This window comes from Macrobrachium rosenbergii, chromosome 48 (genome assembly GCF_040412425.1).
Source record: "Macrobrachium rosenbergii isolate ZJJX-2024 chromosome 48, ASM4041242v1, whole genome shotgun sequence".
Taxonomy (NCBI): domain Eukaryota; kingdom Metazoa; phylum Arthropoda; class Malacostraca; order Decapoda; family Palaemonidae; genus Macrobrachium; species Macrobrachium rosenbergii.
Window position 1 is genome coordinate 62,494,637 of NC_089788.1, and position 16,444 is coordinate 62,511,080.

At 35.1% G+C, this 16,444-nt stretch overlaps 1 protein-coding gene across 2 annotated transcripts in view; it reads right to left on the reverse strand.

The window, feature by feature from the left end:
- The window catches only part of LOC136831463 (uncharacterized), a 177,057-nt gene that overhangs the window by 54,147 nt on the left and 106,466 nt on the right, over window positions 1-16,444 (reverse strand). For both annotated transcript variants that reach the window (XR_010850893.1, XM_067091954.1), the window contains 4 exons: window positions 8,312-8,512; window positions 4,260-4,372; window positions 584-725; window positions 322-452 (listed from right to left, as the gene is read on the reverse strand). Coding sequence is in view for 1 of the 2 variants with exons in the window: in XM_067091954.1 (XP_066948055.1) it covers window positions 322-452; window positions 584-725; window positions 4,260-4,372; window positions 8,312-8,512 (587 nt within the window). In the remaining variant the exon portion in view is untranslated. The remainder of the gene's footprint in view (window positions 1-321; window positions 453-583; window positions 726-4,259; window positions 4,373-8,311; window positions 8,513-16,444) is intronic.

Sequence of the window (16,444 nt, forward strand, 5' to 3'; positions counted from 1 at the left end):
TCTGTAATAAGCAATAAAGATTCCCACGTCACTTTCATAGTTCTTAAAGATATAGGAACCCTCTGGAATCTCATCCAGCTACAAGCCAGCAAAATCTGGAATTGGAGCTCCAGAGGACACTAGCTAACATTCACCAACATACTCTCAATAGAAGAGAATTGCATTTAGGATAATTCCATGTGGAGAGGTAGATAGTAAATACTAGTAAATACATCACATCCATAGCACAAATTTTGGTAGGATTAATGCCTTGTACAGTCTCAATATAAACACTGTAACCTCAAGTCTTCCACAAATAAAATAGAAAATAATTCTGCCTACCTTGACTTTGGTTCCAAAGTTAGAGCAAACCATTCAGGTGACTTCATGGCCCCACGCTGTTGTATGCTTGGAGAAACCGCCACCATGTTAGCAGCACGCGAAAGACGTAACATCATGGATTCCACACGATACTAGCAAAAACAACGTGGTTATGCAATAATCAAAAAAAGGCTTTACCTCACTATTTGAACATGGTCAGGTAATGGAGGCATGATTTTCAATCTGAGACTGAGAATTTAATTACAATCTAAGTAATCTTTACCTGTGAGCCACGAGCCAGAACATCATAGAACTGGATGCCAAAGAGACGCGCCAGCTCAGCTGTGCGGTGGATAAGATCTAATCTGTGTAGGAGGTCAATAGTCAAGTCACAGCGAGTTGAATAATGCTCCAAGGTCCTCCACCTTTGTAGGGAAAAAAGAAAATGGGCAATAGTACTTGAATTCAAAAGCCAGAAAACTGAGTGAAAGATAATACTGACTGTAATATGCTGTGCAAAAATCAATAGAAGAGTTCTGTACATACCAATAATTTCAAAGAATTACAATACTGTAATTACAAAACATTTCCTTTGCCTATGAAAATAAGTTGGTTACCAATACTTCTTTTACTAAACATCACTTTTACGCCATAAAAACTTTTCAAACTTTTTAATTTTTCATTAAAATCAAAACATGAAAATATTACTACTCATTTACACAAATGGAATGTAATTGCTCTTAGCCTACCAGTCATATTTTATTACAAATAAAGAGTTAACAATTTTGTTAGCCTTTACAGTGGGTCCCCAGCAACAACCACACGTTATACGAAAATCCATGATAAGTTGGAACACCCCTCTAAAAATGCTTATAACTGCCTGCTTTAATATTTCAAGCTCCAAAGACCCATTTTAAAAAATGCATATAAATCTGTCTTAAACTTCCCAAAACTAACCCCTGATTCCTACTTCCAGCCCTATCTATCTCTCCATCTCTCACATTCTACTAGAATCCTTTGGGTAAAGAGAGAGAGAAAGAGAGAGAGAGAGAGAGAAGCACTGAAATGAGTTATGTTTACATCAGTTAAAAAAACATATCTTTCTATCAACCACTCTCCCTTTATATGTCTATCTATCCATCTCTCACATTCTACATATCCTTGGTGTAGAGAGAGAGAGAGAGATTTTGCCCATGTACTCCCCCTTCATGGTCAATATGTCAATATGATTGACAGGCCTTCACACCTCCCCCTAAAGTCAGACAGAAACAGATCAGGGAAAACAAAATATTAGCTAAAATTTTACCAAATTCATTATATTTCCTTAATGAAAACATATTTTGCTGTGTTTACATTAACATTAATATTTGAAAATCAGTAAATCATTTATCATACAAAACAAATAAACATACATGTTACATATGCATAAAAATTCTGTAACTTATTGAAGAGAGAGAGAGAGAGAGAGAGAGAGAGAGAGAGAGAGAGAGAGAGAGAGAGAGAGAGAGAGAGAGAGACACACACTAGTGACAGTACAGTAAACCCTCCGTATTCACGTTCTCATGGTTCGCGGACTCACGCATTCGTGGGTTTCTCTGTGGAACATATCTAGCCATCATTCACGGAAAATTCGCCCATTCGCGGTATTTTTCACTGAGAAATATTCACTAATTACTGTACTTTCATATAATTTTCATGAATAAATGCACTTTTTGTGATAAAACTATTAAAATACTCAGGTATAAGCATTTTTACAGGGTTTTTCTTGGTTTAAGCTATCAAAATGGGCAGTTCTAAGTGTTTTTAGAGGGGTTTATGCATTCGCGGATTTGACCTATTCGCAGGGGTGTGTGGGACGCATCCCCCGCGAATACGGGGGGTTCACTGTATATACCAAAGCATTGAGCTACAAGCTTTGTGAATGGCTACTTCTAACTCCTTCAACCAATAGCCTGTCATCATGATAAGAGAGAGAGAGAGAGAGAACGAAAATACAACTCATACACTATTGACATTACATAAAAAGCATCAAGCTACATGCTTTGTGAATGGCTACTTCCAACTCCTTCAACCAATAGTGTGTCGTCAGAGAGAGAGAGAGAGAGAGAGAGAGAGAGAGAGAGAGAGAGAGAGAGAGAGAGAGAGAGAGAGAGAGAGAGAGAGAGAGAATGGTGAACATTGTTTTTTTATACAGTACATACTAAGATGATAGATGATATTGAGGGATTTTCCTTTAACTTTTGGTTGATATTTTGCTGTTTTTGCATTAATATAAATATCTGAAAATTAATAAATTAATTATTTACCATACAAAAAAAAAGGGTACATGTTACACACGCATAAAAATTCTCTCTCTCTCTGAGAGAGAGAGAGAGAGAGAGAGAGAGAGAGAGAGAGAGAGAGAGAGAGAGAGAGAGAGAGAGAGAGAGAGAGCAAAAATATAATTCATACACTACTGACAATACATAACCTTCAACCAATAGCATGTCGTCATGGAGAGAGAGAGAGGGGGGTGAACATCTTTTTTTTTATACAGTACATATTACGATGATAACAGATCAATATTGAGGGATTTTACTTTAACATTTGATTGATATTTTGCTGTGTTTACATTAATATTAATATTTGAAAATTAGTAAATAATTTTATAAAAAAAATGTATTTAGTCATGAAAATAAAATGAAAACAGTAATTGGTGAGTACTGCTCTGCGAAAAAATTCATGAATCAGTAAATTTTCTGCGATACCTTCGGAGATAAGTTTCACAGAAATTCCTGCAATTAATTGAAGGCACAATTGCTGATCCACGATCTAGCAGGGACCCACTGTACTTCAAATACTGGCTTAGCCTGTAAACAACTTTTTTAAATAGTTAATCAATAGATATGCTCCGTAAGCAGATTTAAGCAGAATGAGCAAGTATGCTGATTTGTATTTTGGATTTCCATAATGCGTAATTCAAACTGTCATTTAAAAAATTTTTCAAATTATCAAAATATATTACAGTTAGTTGGTTTCTAAATGACACTAAAACCAGTATTCTATCCTGACAAATAAATTTACATCAAATGAGTATATTGAATTATCTTTTAAGTTATCAGCAGTAAGCCAGACTAGTTTGTTATGACAGACAAAGTTAAACCCCCAAAACTCTCAAATGGCTTAATGTGGACATTAGAATCATTTGGAAAAGGCAGTAATTATTAAAATACAAAAGCTAAATGCTCATTCACTCTTAATGTTGCTATGTTGACCACTGCTAGAGTTATTACTGAATAAGTGAGGGGAGATTTGGTATAAGTTCAGTGTTTCTGCAAGTTACCTCAAGATAAATAACCTTTTTGAGTAGAGAGGCTCTGGGTGTGAAGCTTTTTACTAATATACATTCATCAGTATAGGTGTGTGTTATGTTAATATAGTTACACAGCTCATTTATTATGTTTAAGTGTGTTTAGTGTAAGGAGATCAGCATACTTGATCTGCTTTCACTAAACACACTTACTGGCTTAATTCCATCTTACATGGGAGATAGTTTCATCGTCCCCCATCACAAACCAGACATCATCCCAATACTACCTGTCAAAATACTTGGTTGATTTTTTTGGTTTTTTCCAGATAATGAAGTTTGATGTTATTAAAATCTCAAGGGATGAAATTCTCATGAAATCATGAGAATCTAATCTAATCTGTATTGAGAAGTAATTTAAAAACATGTAAACTTAGAAGTTTTCACTAAAATAACTAAATAATCTGTAAATTGTTACAGTAGTAGAAAATTCATCCCCAAATATCTTTCCTAGGGAGGAGCTACAGTTCAAAATGCCTGTAAATGTCACCTTACTTCTAAGATCTGATATTTAAACGCTGAGCATTCATCTTCACTACTGTACTGTAAGGGGATAGAACATAAACCACTACAATATAAAGATACATAATACACGTAACATTGTTCATTTTACCTTGTTGCATCATGAATCCACCAATCTCTCAGACTGTCATGGGAAAAGGATGGTATCCGAGTGTGCAAAACATTATAAGCAACATTGTCAAGTGTGTAACTCCTCAGTGCTACCTGTGAGAGAGTAAATAAATTTTGATGTATAAAACGATTTTCATTAAAATACTGACTATTCAGGCCATAGTTTTCAGAATATTAAATAAGAACAAAGTACTGTACTGGTAATCATCTGAAGCACATTTTTGTTAAGCTTTCATTGTAAATGATATGTTGAGTCAATAAACTCTTCAAAACTTAAAGTACTATCTGAACAACAACTGAAATATTACTGCCGCATTGGCTAAGAAATGTAAAATGCTTCCATTACCAACAAAACTGAACATTTATTACACTAAATATATGGTATCGGGAATCTTTCATATTTTTTAACACATTTTGTAGAAATGATCAAATTCCCACAGCTGGTTAGTCAATAAAGGAGAACTAGTTGTGCTGCAGACAATTATCCATGTAAAAGTAACAGGCACTTAATTACATAATAAAAAATTTTGCTAGCATTATTCTGTTTCCCATTGTACTGCTGTAGCAGGCAGTCCCTGAGTTAAGGCGGTCTCGACATAAGTCAATCTGATCGTACAATGCTTTTCGAAAATATTCATAAAAAATTTGTCTCCAACTTAAGGCGAAAATCTGAAGTTAAGGTGATGTTAGGCTCAGTGCTAGTTTCTGAGCTCCCTCAGGTAAATAATTAAGTGTCACCATCCTTCCAGTGTACAAGCCAACCACAGAATTAAAGGTAAGGCTTTCATAACTTTTTTTTATTTTTATAAACTGTTTAAAGTTAAGATCCAACTTAAGTCGTGCCTAAAGAACAGATCTGCCTTAACCTGGGGACTGCCAGGATTCAATTACCAAAGAGAGTTATTGGGTCAGGAACTACAGTAATGCAAAATGCAAATAGGTAAATGTAATATGATCAATAAGCCTAATAAGCACATACCAGAAAAAAGTACAGGCAGTCCCCGCTTACTGGAAGCATTATTTAACGGTGTTTCGGTGTTAAGGCGCTTGGCTGTCAACGTCATTAACCAGATTTTCGGCGCCGATCTCCAGTTAACGGCACCGTCAAGTGGGAATTTCAGCGCTGATCTCCGGTTGACAGCGCCATTAAGTGGGGATTTTGGCGTTGATCGCCAGTTAATGGTGCTGATGTCTGGTTAATGGTGCTGATATCCAGTTAACGGTGCTATTTAGTGGGGTTTTCGACGCTATCATCACTGATTTTAGGTTACCACCAATTTTCGGTTAGCGGTGCTCGGCTGGGGACGGAACCCAAGCCGTTAATCAGGGACTGCCTGTATTTTAATGTACCCTTGGCATACCCTGTACTCTACTAATGTATTAAAGCAAATACTCAACATTTCACTAGCATTATATTATGACTTAGCATTTTTAACTGCATGAAAAATATACATAACACAATACATCAAAATTAACTGCAAAAACCTAATTGCAAAAAATGATCCAAAATGAAAAATTTTCCTTAAATTTTTGACAACTGATGACAATAAAGCCTTTAATTCATATTATCACCACCTGACAAACATGAATTAACCCTTAAACGCCAACTGGACGTATTGTACATCGACTAAAATTGTCTGTTGGGTGCCACGTGGACGTACCGTACGTCGACTACAAAAAATTTCAACCTTCGGTCAACTTCGACTCGACAGAAATGGTCGAAAAATGCAATTGTAAGCTAAAACTCTTACATTCTAGTAATAGTCAATCATTTACCTTCATTTTGCAACAAACTGGAAGTCTCTAGTACAATATTTCGATTTATGGTGAATTTTTGAAAAAAACTTTTTCCTTACATCCGCGCGGTAACTCAGCCGAAAATTTCAGAAATTCTTTGGTCATTTTGTCGTAATGTTTGCACCGGTTTATATTAGTCGTTACATAAAGTTCTATATATGGAAATTTCATGTAGAATACAACAGAAAATAACTCATGGTTGTAGCTTCTATCAGTTTTGAAATATTTCCATATAAATCACGATAAGTGCCAAAATTTCAACCGTCGGTCAACTTTAACTCGACTGAAATGGTAAAAAAACGCAATTGTAAGCTAAAACTCTTACATTCTAGTAATATTCAGTCATGTACCTTCATTTTGCAACAAATTGGAAGTCTCTAGCACAATATTTCGATTTATGGTGAATTTTTGAAAGAACTTTTCCCCTACGTCCGCTCACGGTAACTGCCGAAAATCTCAGAAATTCTTTCGTCACTTCGTCGTAATGTTTGCACCAGTTTATATTAGTCGTTACATTAAGTTTTATATATGGAAATGTGCACAATTTCATGTAGAATACAACAGAAAATAACTCATGGTTGTAGCTTTTATCAGTTTTGAAATATTTCCATATAAATCACGACAAGTGCCAAATTTTCAACCGTCGGTCAACTTTAACGCAACTGAAATGGTCGAAAAATGCAATTGTAAGCTAAAACTCTTACATTCTAGCAATATTCAATCATGTACCTTCATTTTGCAACAAACTGGAAGTCTCTAGCACAATATTTCGATTTATGGTAAAAAAAAAAAAAAAAAAAAAAAAAAAAAAAAATCCTTATGTCTGCGCTCGGTAACTCGGCCGAACATCTCGGAAATTCTTTCGTCACTTTGTCGTAATGTTTACGTTTTATATTAGTCATCACATAAAGTTTTATATATGAAAATGTGCGCAATTTCATGTAGAATACAACAAAAATAACTCATGGTTGTAGCTTTTATCAGTTTTGAAATATTTTCATATAAATCATGATAAGTGCCAAATTTTCAACCTTCAGTCAACTTTAACTCGACCGAAATGATCGAAAAACGCAATTGTAAGCTAAAACTCTTACATTCTAGTAATATTCAATCATGTACCTTCATTTTGCAACAAACTGGAAGTCTCTAGCACAATATTTCGATTTATGGTGAATTTTTGAAAAAAAACTTTTTCCTTACGTCCACGCGGTAACTCTGCCGAAAATCTCAGAAATTCTTTCGTCACTTTGTCGTAATGTTTGCACAGTTTTATTCTGATCGTTACATAAAGTTTTATATATGGAAATGTGCGCAATTGCATGTAGAATACAACAAAAAATAACTCATGGTTGTAGCTTTTATCAGTTTTGAAATATTTTCATATAAATCACGATAAATAGAAAAAATTCTACTTTTGGTCAACTTTAACTCAACCGAAATGGTCAAAAACTGCAATTGTAAGCTAAAACTCTTACAGTCTAGTAATATTCAATCAATTACCTTCATTTTGCAACAAACGGGAAGTCTCTAGCACAATATTTCGATTTATGGTGAATTTTTGAAAAAGCCTTTTTTTTACGTCCACGAGTTACCAACTCATGCATCATTTTGTGATAATATTTTCTCTATGTTGCTTTGATCGTTTTACAATTTGTTACATACCAAAATTATTGCAATTTAGTGTACAATACAAAGAGAAAAAAAAACTTGTTAGCTTTGACCGTTTTGCTCACAGCGCGATTTGTATACAATTATATATGAAATTTTTTTTTTTGCGCTGTCATATATTTCAATATTTATATATGATAATGATATTTTTTTTCATTTCTGATGGTTGCATACTAAACTTCAGGCAATGACAAAAAAAGGAGCCAAAAATGTACTCTTAACCTTAAAAACTAAGCGTGCTGTGATTTTTTGAAAAAAACATTTTTTCCGCGGCGCTAACTCCCGAACGCCGCCAGCTTATGACAGACACTTTTGTAAATAGAGGCTCGGCGTTAGAGGGTTAATAGTTAAAAAGTAGCCTTTCTTCAGTTTTTAAAAAATATACCTGATCTAGTGAAAAAATAACAACAATGAATAGTGATTCAAACTGAAGGTTTTGTCCTTTGATGATGTGCCTTAACAGGGAATCATTCCCTTAAAACCTGTGCACCTATTGTAATTTTCAGTGTTAAAGCATCTTATAACACTTAAAATTACAAAGAAGTTCAATAACTTCAAGTGTTTTACCTCTGCTCTCATTATTCTCCAAACATTGAGAACAATTCGGCCAGTAATATGAATCTGAGAAGTGTGATCAGCTCCATATTCATCATATTCTTCCTCATAATGACTGCCTGTTCCTTCTGGCACTCGCGAGAGCCTGGCTACAATTTCTAAGTTCAGTGCTGATCCTCGTTCCAGTAGGTATCCCCAAGACGACATCTGAACCTGTATTCAAAAAAATATATGAAATGCAAAATCTATTTGCACACAATAAAAAATGTCAAGTTTCATAAAATAATTTCATGCAATGGTATGGATATTTTGTACAAGACTGTGAGAAAAACTTAAAAAATGGTACTATATACACTACATTTGTATTTACTTTCTGCAAAAATTATGTAATCTTTGGAAGGAATTATTTAAAAATAATGCTATCAACAAGTCTTATCTAGTCTGATCACAACTTTTTATTTCATTTCCATAATGGCCTACTGGACCCAAGGGGATTGTACTGTAGCATTCTACTTATCCAACTACTGTAGACTTTCAGCTTGGCTGGTGCTAGTACATTACCTTAATTAAATCATTAAATTAATAATGATGATATAATAATTCAGCAAATACACCCAAGTTATATTTCTTAACTGCTGCCCATCAAGGTAGAATTACAACTCCTGCTAGAGAATTAAATCACCATGAATATCAACCTTATTGATGGATGACGGTGAACCACCAATAGACAAGAATAGCAAATATGACAAAATAATGGTTTCATTTCCACTGGCTTCTGGAGTTCTCAATATATGATTACTAAAATATACGATAAAAATATATTGCAAATATCTTTATGATAATAATGGACTGAAGTGTATTCAGTTATAAATATTAGTTTAAATATTGTATGGCAAAATAAAAAACATTAAAATTTAAACAGAAGAGCTTCTTCTATAAATTAAAAAAACAATATAGACATGGTAACTTGTATTCTCTCTAAGAACCCTGGCAAAGATATACCTACTATCTCCGCCTTGGGCATTAAGAAAGAAATCAATTTGCAAGTTCAACATGAAAGCATCCAAACAACAAATGACTAAGCACAATGGCTCTTGAGCACCTGCCATTAAAATTCTACAAGCCAAATAGGAATGAGTGCCCAATACCTAGTCAGCACAATACAGTTCCCAACACTTAAACCTTTGGGTCTAATACAAGCTTGAAATTTATCTTTAAAACAGGAAGTGGGCTTGGATTACATATCCCTGTCTTCTTTTGAATCACTGACCCATATCTTAGTTAAGAGTATTTTACAAGAGATTTCAGAAACACAATACATGATTCTTGCTTTGCATGTCTTATTTGCCAAATAAGTTAAGCCCAAGGCTTGTTAAAATATAAAAAACAGTACAAACATATGTTTTCTGAAATGAGTTATATAATGCTATACATTTAAGCTTTCCATTAGTGAAGACAGAGGTACACTCTTTGGTTTCTTTTGACATCACCTCAAAAGTGATGACTGTAATTTAGATAAGCAAAACAAATGACCGTGAGAGTTGATGATGCACATCCATTGAGTGTCCTTCAGCTACAGGGCTAATTTGTGCAGCCATGGCCTCTAACATCATTTTGAAGAATACTGTATATGTGAATGATTAATATCCCATCCCACAAGTAGAGCACTTATATCACAGCTTCCCTTACAAGGTTTCAAGAGGGGAAGTTCCTCGTTGGACGAATATATCACAGCTTCCCTTACAAGGTTTTAAGAGGGGAAGTTCCTCTTTGACGAATCGGTAGAGTTGTCGGCTAGCACTCTGCTAGGCTCGAGTTCGAGTCTCCGGCCGGCTAATGAAGAATTAGAGGAATTTATTTCTGGTGATGGAAATTCATTTCTCGGTATAATGTGGTTCGGATTCCACAATAAGCTGTAGGTCCCATTGCTAGGTAACCAATTGGTTCTTAACCACGTAAAATAAGTCTAATCCTTCGGGCCCCCCTAGGAGAGCTGTTAATCAGCTCAGTGGTCTGGTTAAACTAAGGTATACTTTTTTCCAAGAGGGGAAGGCACAGTATTAATTAACCAGAGTAATTCCTTGCACTTGAACCAAAGCCCTTGACAGTTTACTAATTAAGAACAACAACACTGCCTGCAACCCTTCCTATTGAGGTTCTTTAATGGCATTTTTTGTTCCTTCTTCCTGACTGACTGTGATAAGAGTACAGTATTATTAACTCCATTTTTGGTTTAGCATTTCTTGGTATCCTTGAAACCATTTGTTTGGTATACATCTTTACAAGCGTGGGAGTTATTGATGACAAGATTTACTCTCTGTATTAGACTACTCAAAATCAGTACCATTATCTACCTCTTCTCACACCAAAGATACGATGTAGGAGGGGCACGACTTGGAGTCCTCTCCTGATCGTACGAGTTTCCACTAAGTTCTCCTCTGATCTCTCAAGGGACAGAAGATCACTGAGATACTGGTCTAAGGAGAAGAGGGAGCTAAAACTATAGGGAGCTATTAACCCTTTAACGCCAAAGCCCTATTTTCAAAAACGTCTCCCGTATGCCGGCAGCCTCCGAGAGGTAGCGCCGAAGCGGAAAAAAAGTTTTTTCAAAAAATCAGAGCGCGCTTAGTTTTTCTCATTGCCTGAAGTTTAGCATGCAACCATCAGAAATAAAAAAAATATCATTATCATATATAAATATTGGAATATATGACAGCGAAAAAAAAAAAACTCGTATATAATTGTATACAAATCGCGCTGTAAGGAAAACGGTTGAAGCTAATGAGTTACTTTTTTTTAGTTGTATTGTACACTAAATTGCGATGATTTTGGTATGTAACAGATTGTAAAACGATTAAAGCAACACAGAGAAAATATTATCACAAAATGATGCATGAATTCGTAACACGCGGACGTAAACAAAAGTTTTTTTCAAAAATTCACCAAAAATCAAAATATTGTGCTAGAGCCTTTCCAATTGTGCCAAAATGAAGGAAATTGATTGAATATTACTAGGCTGTAAGTTTTTTAGCTTACAATTGCATTTTTGAACCATTTCGATCGAGTTAAAGTTGACCAAGGTTGATTTTTTCTATTTATCGTTATTTCGATGTAAATATAAAAAAAACTGTGAAGAGCTAAAGGAATGAAATATTTTTGTTGTATTCTACATGAAATTGCGCACATTTTGATGTATAACACTTTATGTAACGAATAATATGAAATGGCGAAAAATTACGGCAAACTGACGCAAGAAATGACAGGATTTTCAGCGGAGTTCGCATACAAGGAGCTTAAGGAAAATTTTTTTTTTCAAAAATTCACCAAAAATCTACATATTGTGCTAGAGACTTTCCGTTTGTTGCAAAATGAAGGTAAATGATTGATTGTTACTAGAATGTAATAATTATGGCTTACGGATGCATTTTTCGATCATTTCGGTCGAGTCAAAGTTGACCGAATGTTAAAATTTTGTCAGTTATCGTGATTTCGGCGAAAATATTAAAAAACTGTGAAGAGCTAAAGTTTTTTGTTGTATTCTACATGAAATTTCGCACATTTAGATGTATAACACTTTATGTAATGAATAATATGAAACAGCGAAAAAATTACGGCAAGCTGATGCAAGAAATGACAGGATTTTCAGCGGAGTACGCGCGCGGAGCGAAGGAAAATTTTTTTTTCAAAATTCACCAAAAATCTAAATAATGTGCTAGAGACTTTCCGTTTGTTGCAAAATGAAGGTAAATGATTGATTGTTACTCGAATGTAATAATTATGGCTTACGGATGCGTTTTTCGATCATTTCGGTCGAATCAAAGTTGACCGAATGTTAAAATTTTGTCAGTTATCGTGATTTCGGCGAAAATATTAAAAAACTGTGAAGAGCTAAAGTTTTTTGTTGTATTCTACATGAAATTTCGCACATTTTGATGTATAACACTTTATGTAAAGAATAATATGAAACGGCGAAAAAATTACGGCAAGCTGACGCAAGAAATGACAGGATTTTCAGCGGAGTACGTGCGTGCGGAGCGAAGGAAAATTTTTTTTTTTTTTTCAAAAATTCACCAAAAATCTAAATAATGTGCTAGAGACTTTCCGTTTGTTGCAAAATGGAAGTAAATGATTGATTGTTACTCGAATGTAATAATTATGGCTTACAGATGCGTTTTTCGATCATTTCGGTCGAATCAAAGTTGACCGAATGTTAAAATTTTGTCAGCTATCGTGATTTCGATGTAAATATTAAAAAACTGTGAAGAGCTAAAGGAATGATATATTTTTTGTTGTATTCTACATGAAATTGCGCACATTTTGATGTATAATACTTTATGTAACGAATAATATGAAACGGCAAAAAAATTACGGCAAGCTGACGCAAGAAATGACAGGATTTTCAGCGGAGTTAGCGCGCGTGGAGCGGAGGAAATTTTTTTTCAAAAATTCACCAAAATTCTAAATATTGTGCTAGAGACTTTCCGTTTGCTGCAAAATGAAGGTAAATGATTGATTGTTACTCAAATGTAATAATTATGGCTTACGGATGCGTTTTTCGATCATTTCAGTCGAGTCAAAGTTGACCGAATGTTAAAATTCACTTTGGTTGCTGGGTCCTTCTCCAGCATCCCAGTCTAAAACTCGCCTCACACGCTCACTTCCGACAGGCAGTCGCACCTTTCACGGTCCTGACGCCTTTGTGACATCTCTGCAAACGTTCTGTTGCAGCACGAATACGCTAACACTCGCAAAAGTTCAACAAAACACGTCTGCGTCAAAATATCGCTCCCGCAAGGTGCTGCTCTGATGCTCTCTGATGCGAGATGGGGAAATTACGCATCGGCGTCTGGGTGACGCTCAGAAACAAAACAACAGCTGGATCCGTGAACTCCCAGCATCCGCCGAGGCGCGGGATTTGAAATCTTCCGCAAACTAGGCCTACAATTATTTTTCCGCGAATATTTAAAAAAAGCATTTTCAGTCGACGTTTGCAACGTCCACTCGGCATTCGACAGACAATTTTGAACAACGTTTAAAACGTCCAACAGGCGTTTAAGGGTTAAATTAAGAAGTAAAATTAAAAAAAAAACACTCGACAATTAATTGGGAAGAGGCCAAAGACGACAGATGAAAAGTAAAAAAAATTTTGTATTCGTGAGAATGATCCTTCAAACTAACTAATTTGGATATCATGGCTTGTTTTTTAAAATTGTTGTTGAATGATCCATCGCCTCTCTTCAGTTGCTGAAACAATTACTAAAATGAACTTAAGTGCTTAAATTTTCTATTTTCTTCAGTGTTTGCCCTTTACTTCCTGAGGAAAGGGATTCCAATCATTCAAAAGTTATCCTCCTCATGATTCACCCCTTAATTACCTGGCAAAATGGAAGAGAGTGTATCCCACAATGTCAGCCACTATGCCTCTTGTCCTATTTCTTGTGACAATACCCATCATCTTGAGAAATTTTTGCCAATTTCATCGCAGTAATTCTGGGAATGGACTTCTTGCAGATATGACTTTCCTCTAAGGGTTCATCTGCTTTGTACTGCTTCCTACATGGTGATTCAAGCCATGTATGAGTAATGTTTAAACAAACATGCTTATGTTTATACAAACAAACAGCATTGCCTTCCAGTCCATTGGTGTTTGCTGCCACATGACCACACAGGAGTTGTTCTACATTTCAACTGATAGGCTTGGGATGTGTTCTACACACATTAAATGACTTTGTAAAAAACATTTTTGTGAAAGCATCACTTCTAAAAGTCTATGACTAAATGATTTGCTATTAAATTAGAAGCAAAATCAAACTGGGAAGAGACCAACAAGGACAGATGAAAAGCAATAAACATATTCTGTATTCATGAGTATAATCTGATGAGCAAGCTTGACATATTGGTTCTTTAAATGAATGCAACTAATGCTCACCTGTTTAAAGCTGTTAGTGAGGGTTCTCCATTTACTAGATAACTGACCCCTACAGTGTTTGCCTAATAAACAGCCTGCTTTTTGTACCAATATATCATCTTTTATGTCTGTGTTTATGCAAGTAGAATAAAACTGCACTATAATGGACCCCAATATAGCATGTATGTCTTCTATACTAATCTTTAGGTGTGTTTCTCCCAATTCTTAGTTTCTTTTGAATGAGTGAACCTGTAATCTAATTATTACCATGTCTTTTATATAAATATGATTATCATGTCCATATACATGAAGATTGATATGCATCACAGAAAAACTTTAACTACACTTCCATACACACATTCTTTTTTTCTGTTAGAATGAATTTTCAACTTACAGTACTGTACTTCTTAACTAACAATGAATAAATAAACACCACTACTGTACATTATATATATATATATATACAGGCAGTCCCAGTTCTGACGGTTCCGAGCTTACGACGTTCGAGATTCTGGTCGCTTTTCAAATATATTCATCAGAAATTATTTCCCTGAGCTTCGACGCATGTTCGGGTTTGACGGCAGCGTTGAAATAGCCGATCGACATTTAAATATGGCCCCAAAATGGCAGAATAATCATAATTTGAAGGTTTTTGATGTAAAACTCAATAATAATGCAGTTTACATAGTTTTCAATGCACCCAAAGCATTAAAAGTCATTTTCATGATTTTTGATTTTTAAACGATTTCCGGCTTAGGCGATTTTAATTTACTGACGCATGGAACCCCGTCGTAAACCGGGGACCGTTATATACAGGCGGTCCCGGTTCGTTCCACTCTACTGACGTTCGAGGTTACTGGCGCTTTTCAAATATATTCATCAGAAATTATTTCCGACTTACGACGGTTCGGGAGTTCGGACGTCGTCAAGAAATATGGCCCCAAAATGGCAGAATAATCATAATTTGAAGGTTTTTTTATGTAAAACTCAATAATAATGCAGTTTACATCGTTTTCAATGCACCCAGAGCATTAAAAGTAAGGTTTTCTTATGATTTTTGACAATTTTTCGACGATGTTCCGACTTGACGACGATTTTCAGGTTACTGACGCTTGGCGCAAGAACGGAACCCCGTCAAAACCGGGACCGGGACCGCCTATATATATATATATATATATATATATATATATATGTGTGTGTGTGTGTGTGTGTGTGTGTGTGTGTGTGGGTGTGTGTGTGGGTGTGTGTGTGTGTGTGTGTGTGTGTGTGTTCATAAATACAAAAAATTAATCTGCAAGGACACATGCATAAGTGATGATGTAAAACACACTAACATCTTTTAACCTACGATTGATTCCTGACTGAATCTGACAATCTTAATATTGTCTATATTCATGTTAAGTGGAAACTGTATTAGTTTACTGTTCATTTATTGTGTAAAAAAATATAAATTAAAAATGCAGGATGGTTATGGTTATGTATCCAGTTATCCACTATTTGCTCATCCACTTGTCCACAGTCAGCCACATGGGAAAATGAAATTCTTCAATGATTTATAAACTATGCTCACTATGTCAGTGAGTGAAAGCATGATCAAAAAGTACCTCACCCCTTGTCCTGCCAAAACACTCAGCCAAAGAGAGAGAGAGGCATTCCAATAATGCACTTAGAAACTCCTCTACAAACAAGCACACATACATACTCTCTCCCTCTCTCCTTTCACATTTCTCTATTTTTTGTATTTTCTTGGTGTTTTGTCATAATTTTTACAAAACAATAAGAAACGATTTAAATTATAAAACTACATACATTGTTCCCACTGAAGACTAATGCACATTCAGTACTACATACAAAATCATAAACAGTTCATTTATGTTGGCTTAAAATCAGTTTTTCCTATTAATTGTGTAAGAAATATCCACATTTTTTTTATTTTTTATCATGTAAGAACAATGGTCATTATAAGATATATACTGGGGTTTATGTGGGCACAAAAGTTGTTCGTATGAGTGGTATGTGTACAGTATAGTACTCTATGGTTTTAGGTATACACAGGGGGTCCTGGAAGGCATTTATGAGGGCATGACTCAAGACTGTACATAACAAAATCTGATGTAAAACTTCTGAATAATATCTTGTAAAAGATTTATGGTATCACCAAGTTCCATGCTGCTAGCAGTGCCTGTCAGAGTGTCGTGGTAGCGATTTCATAAGAAAAAATCACTAAGTTTCGGGAG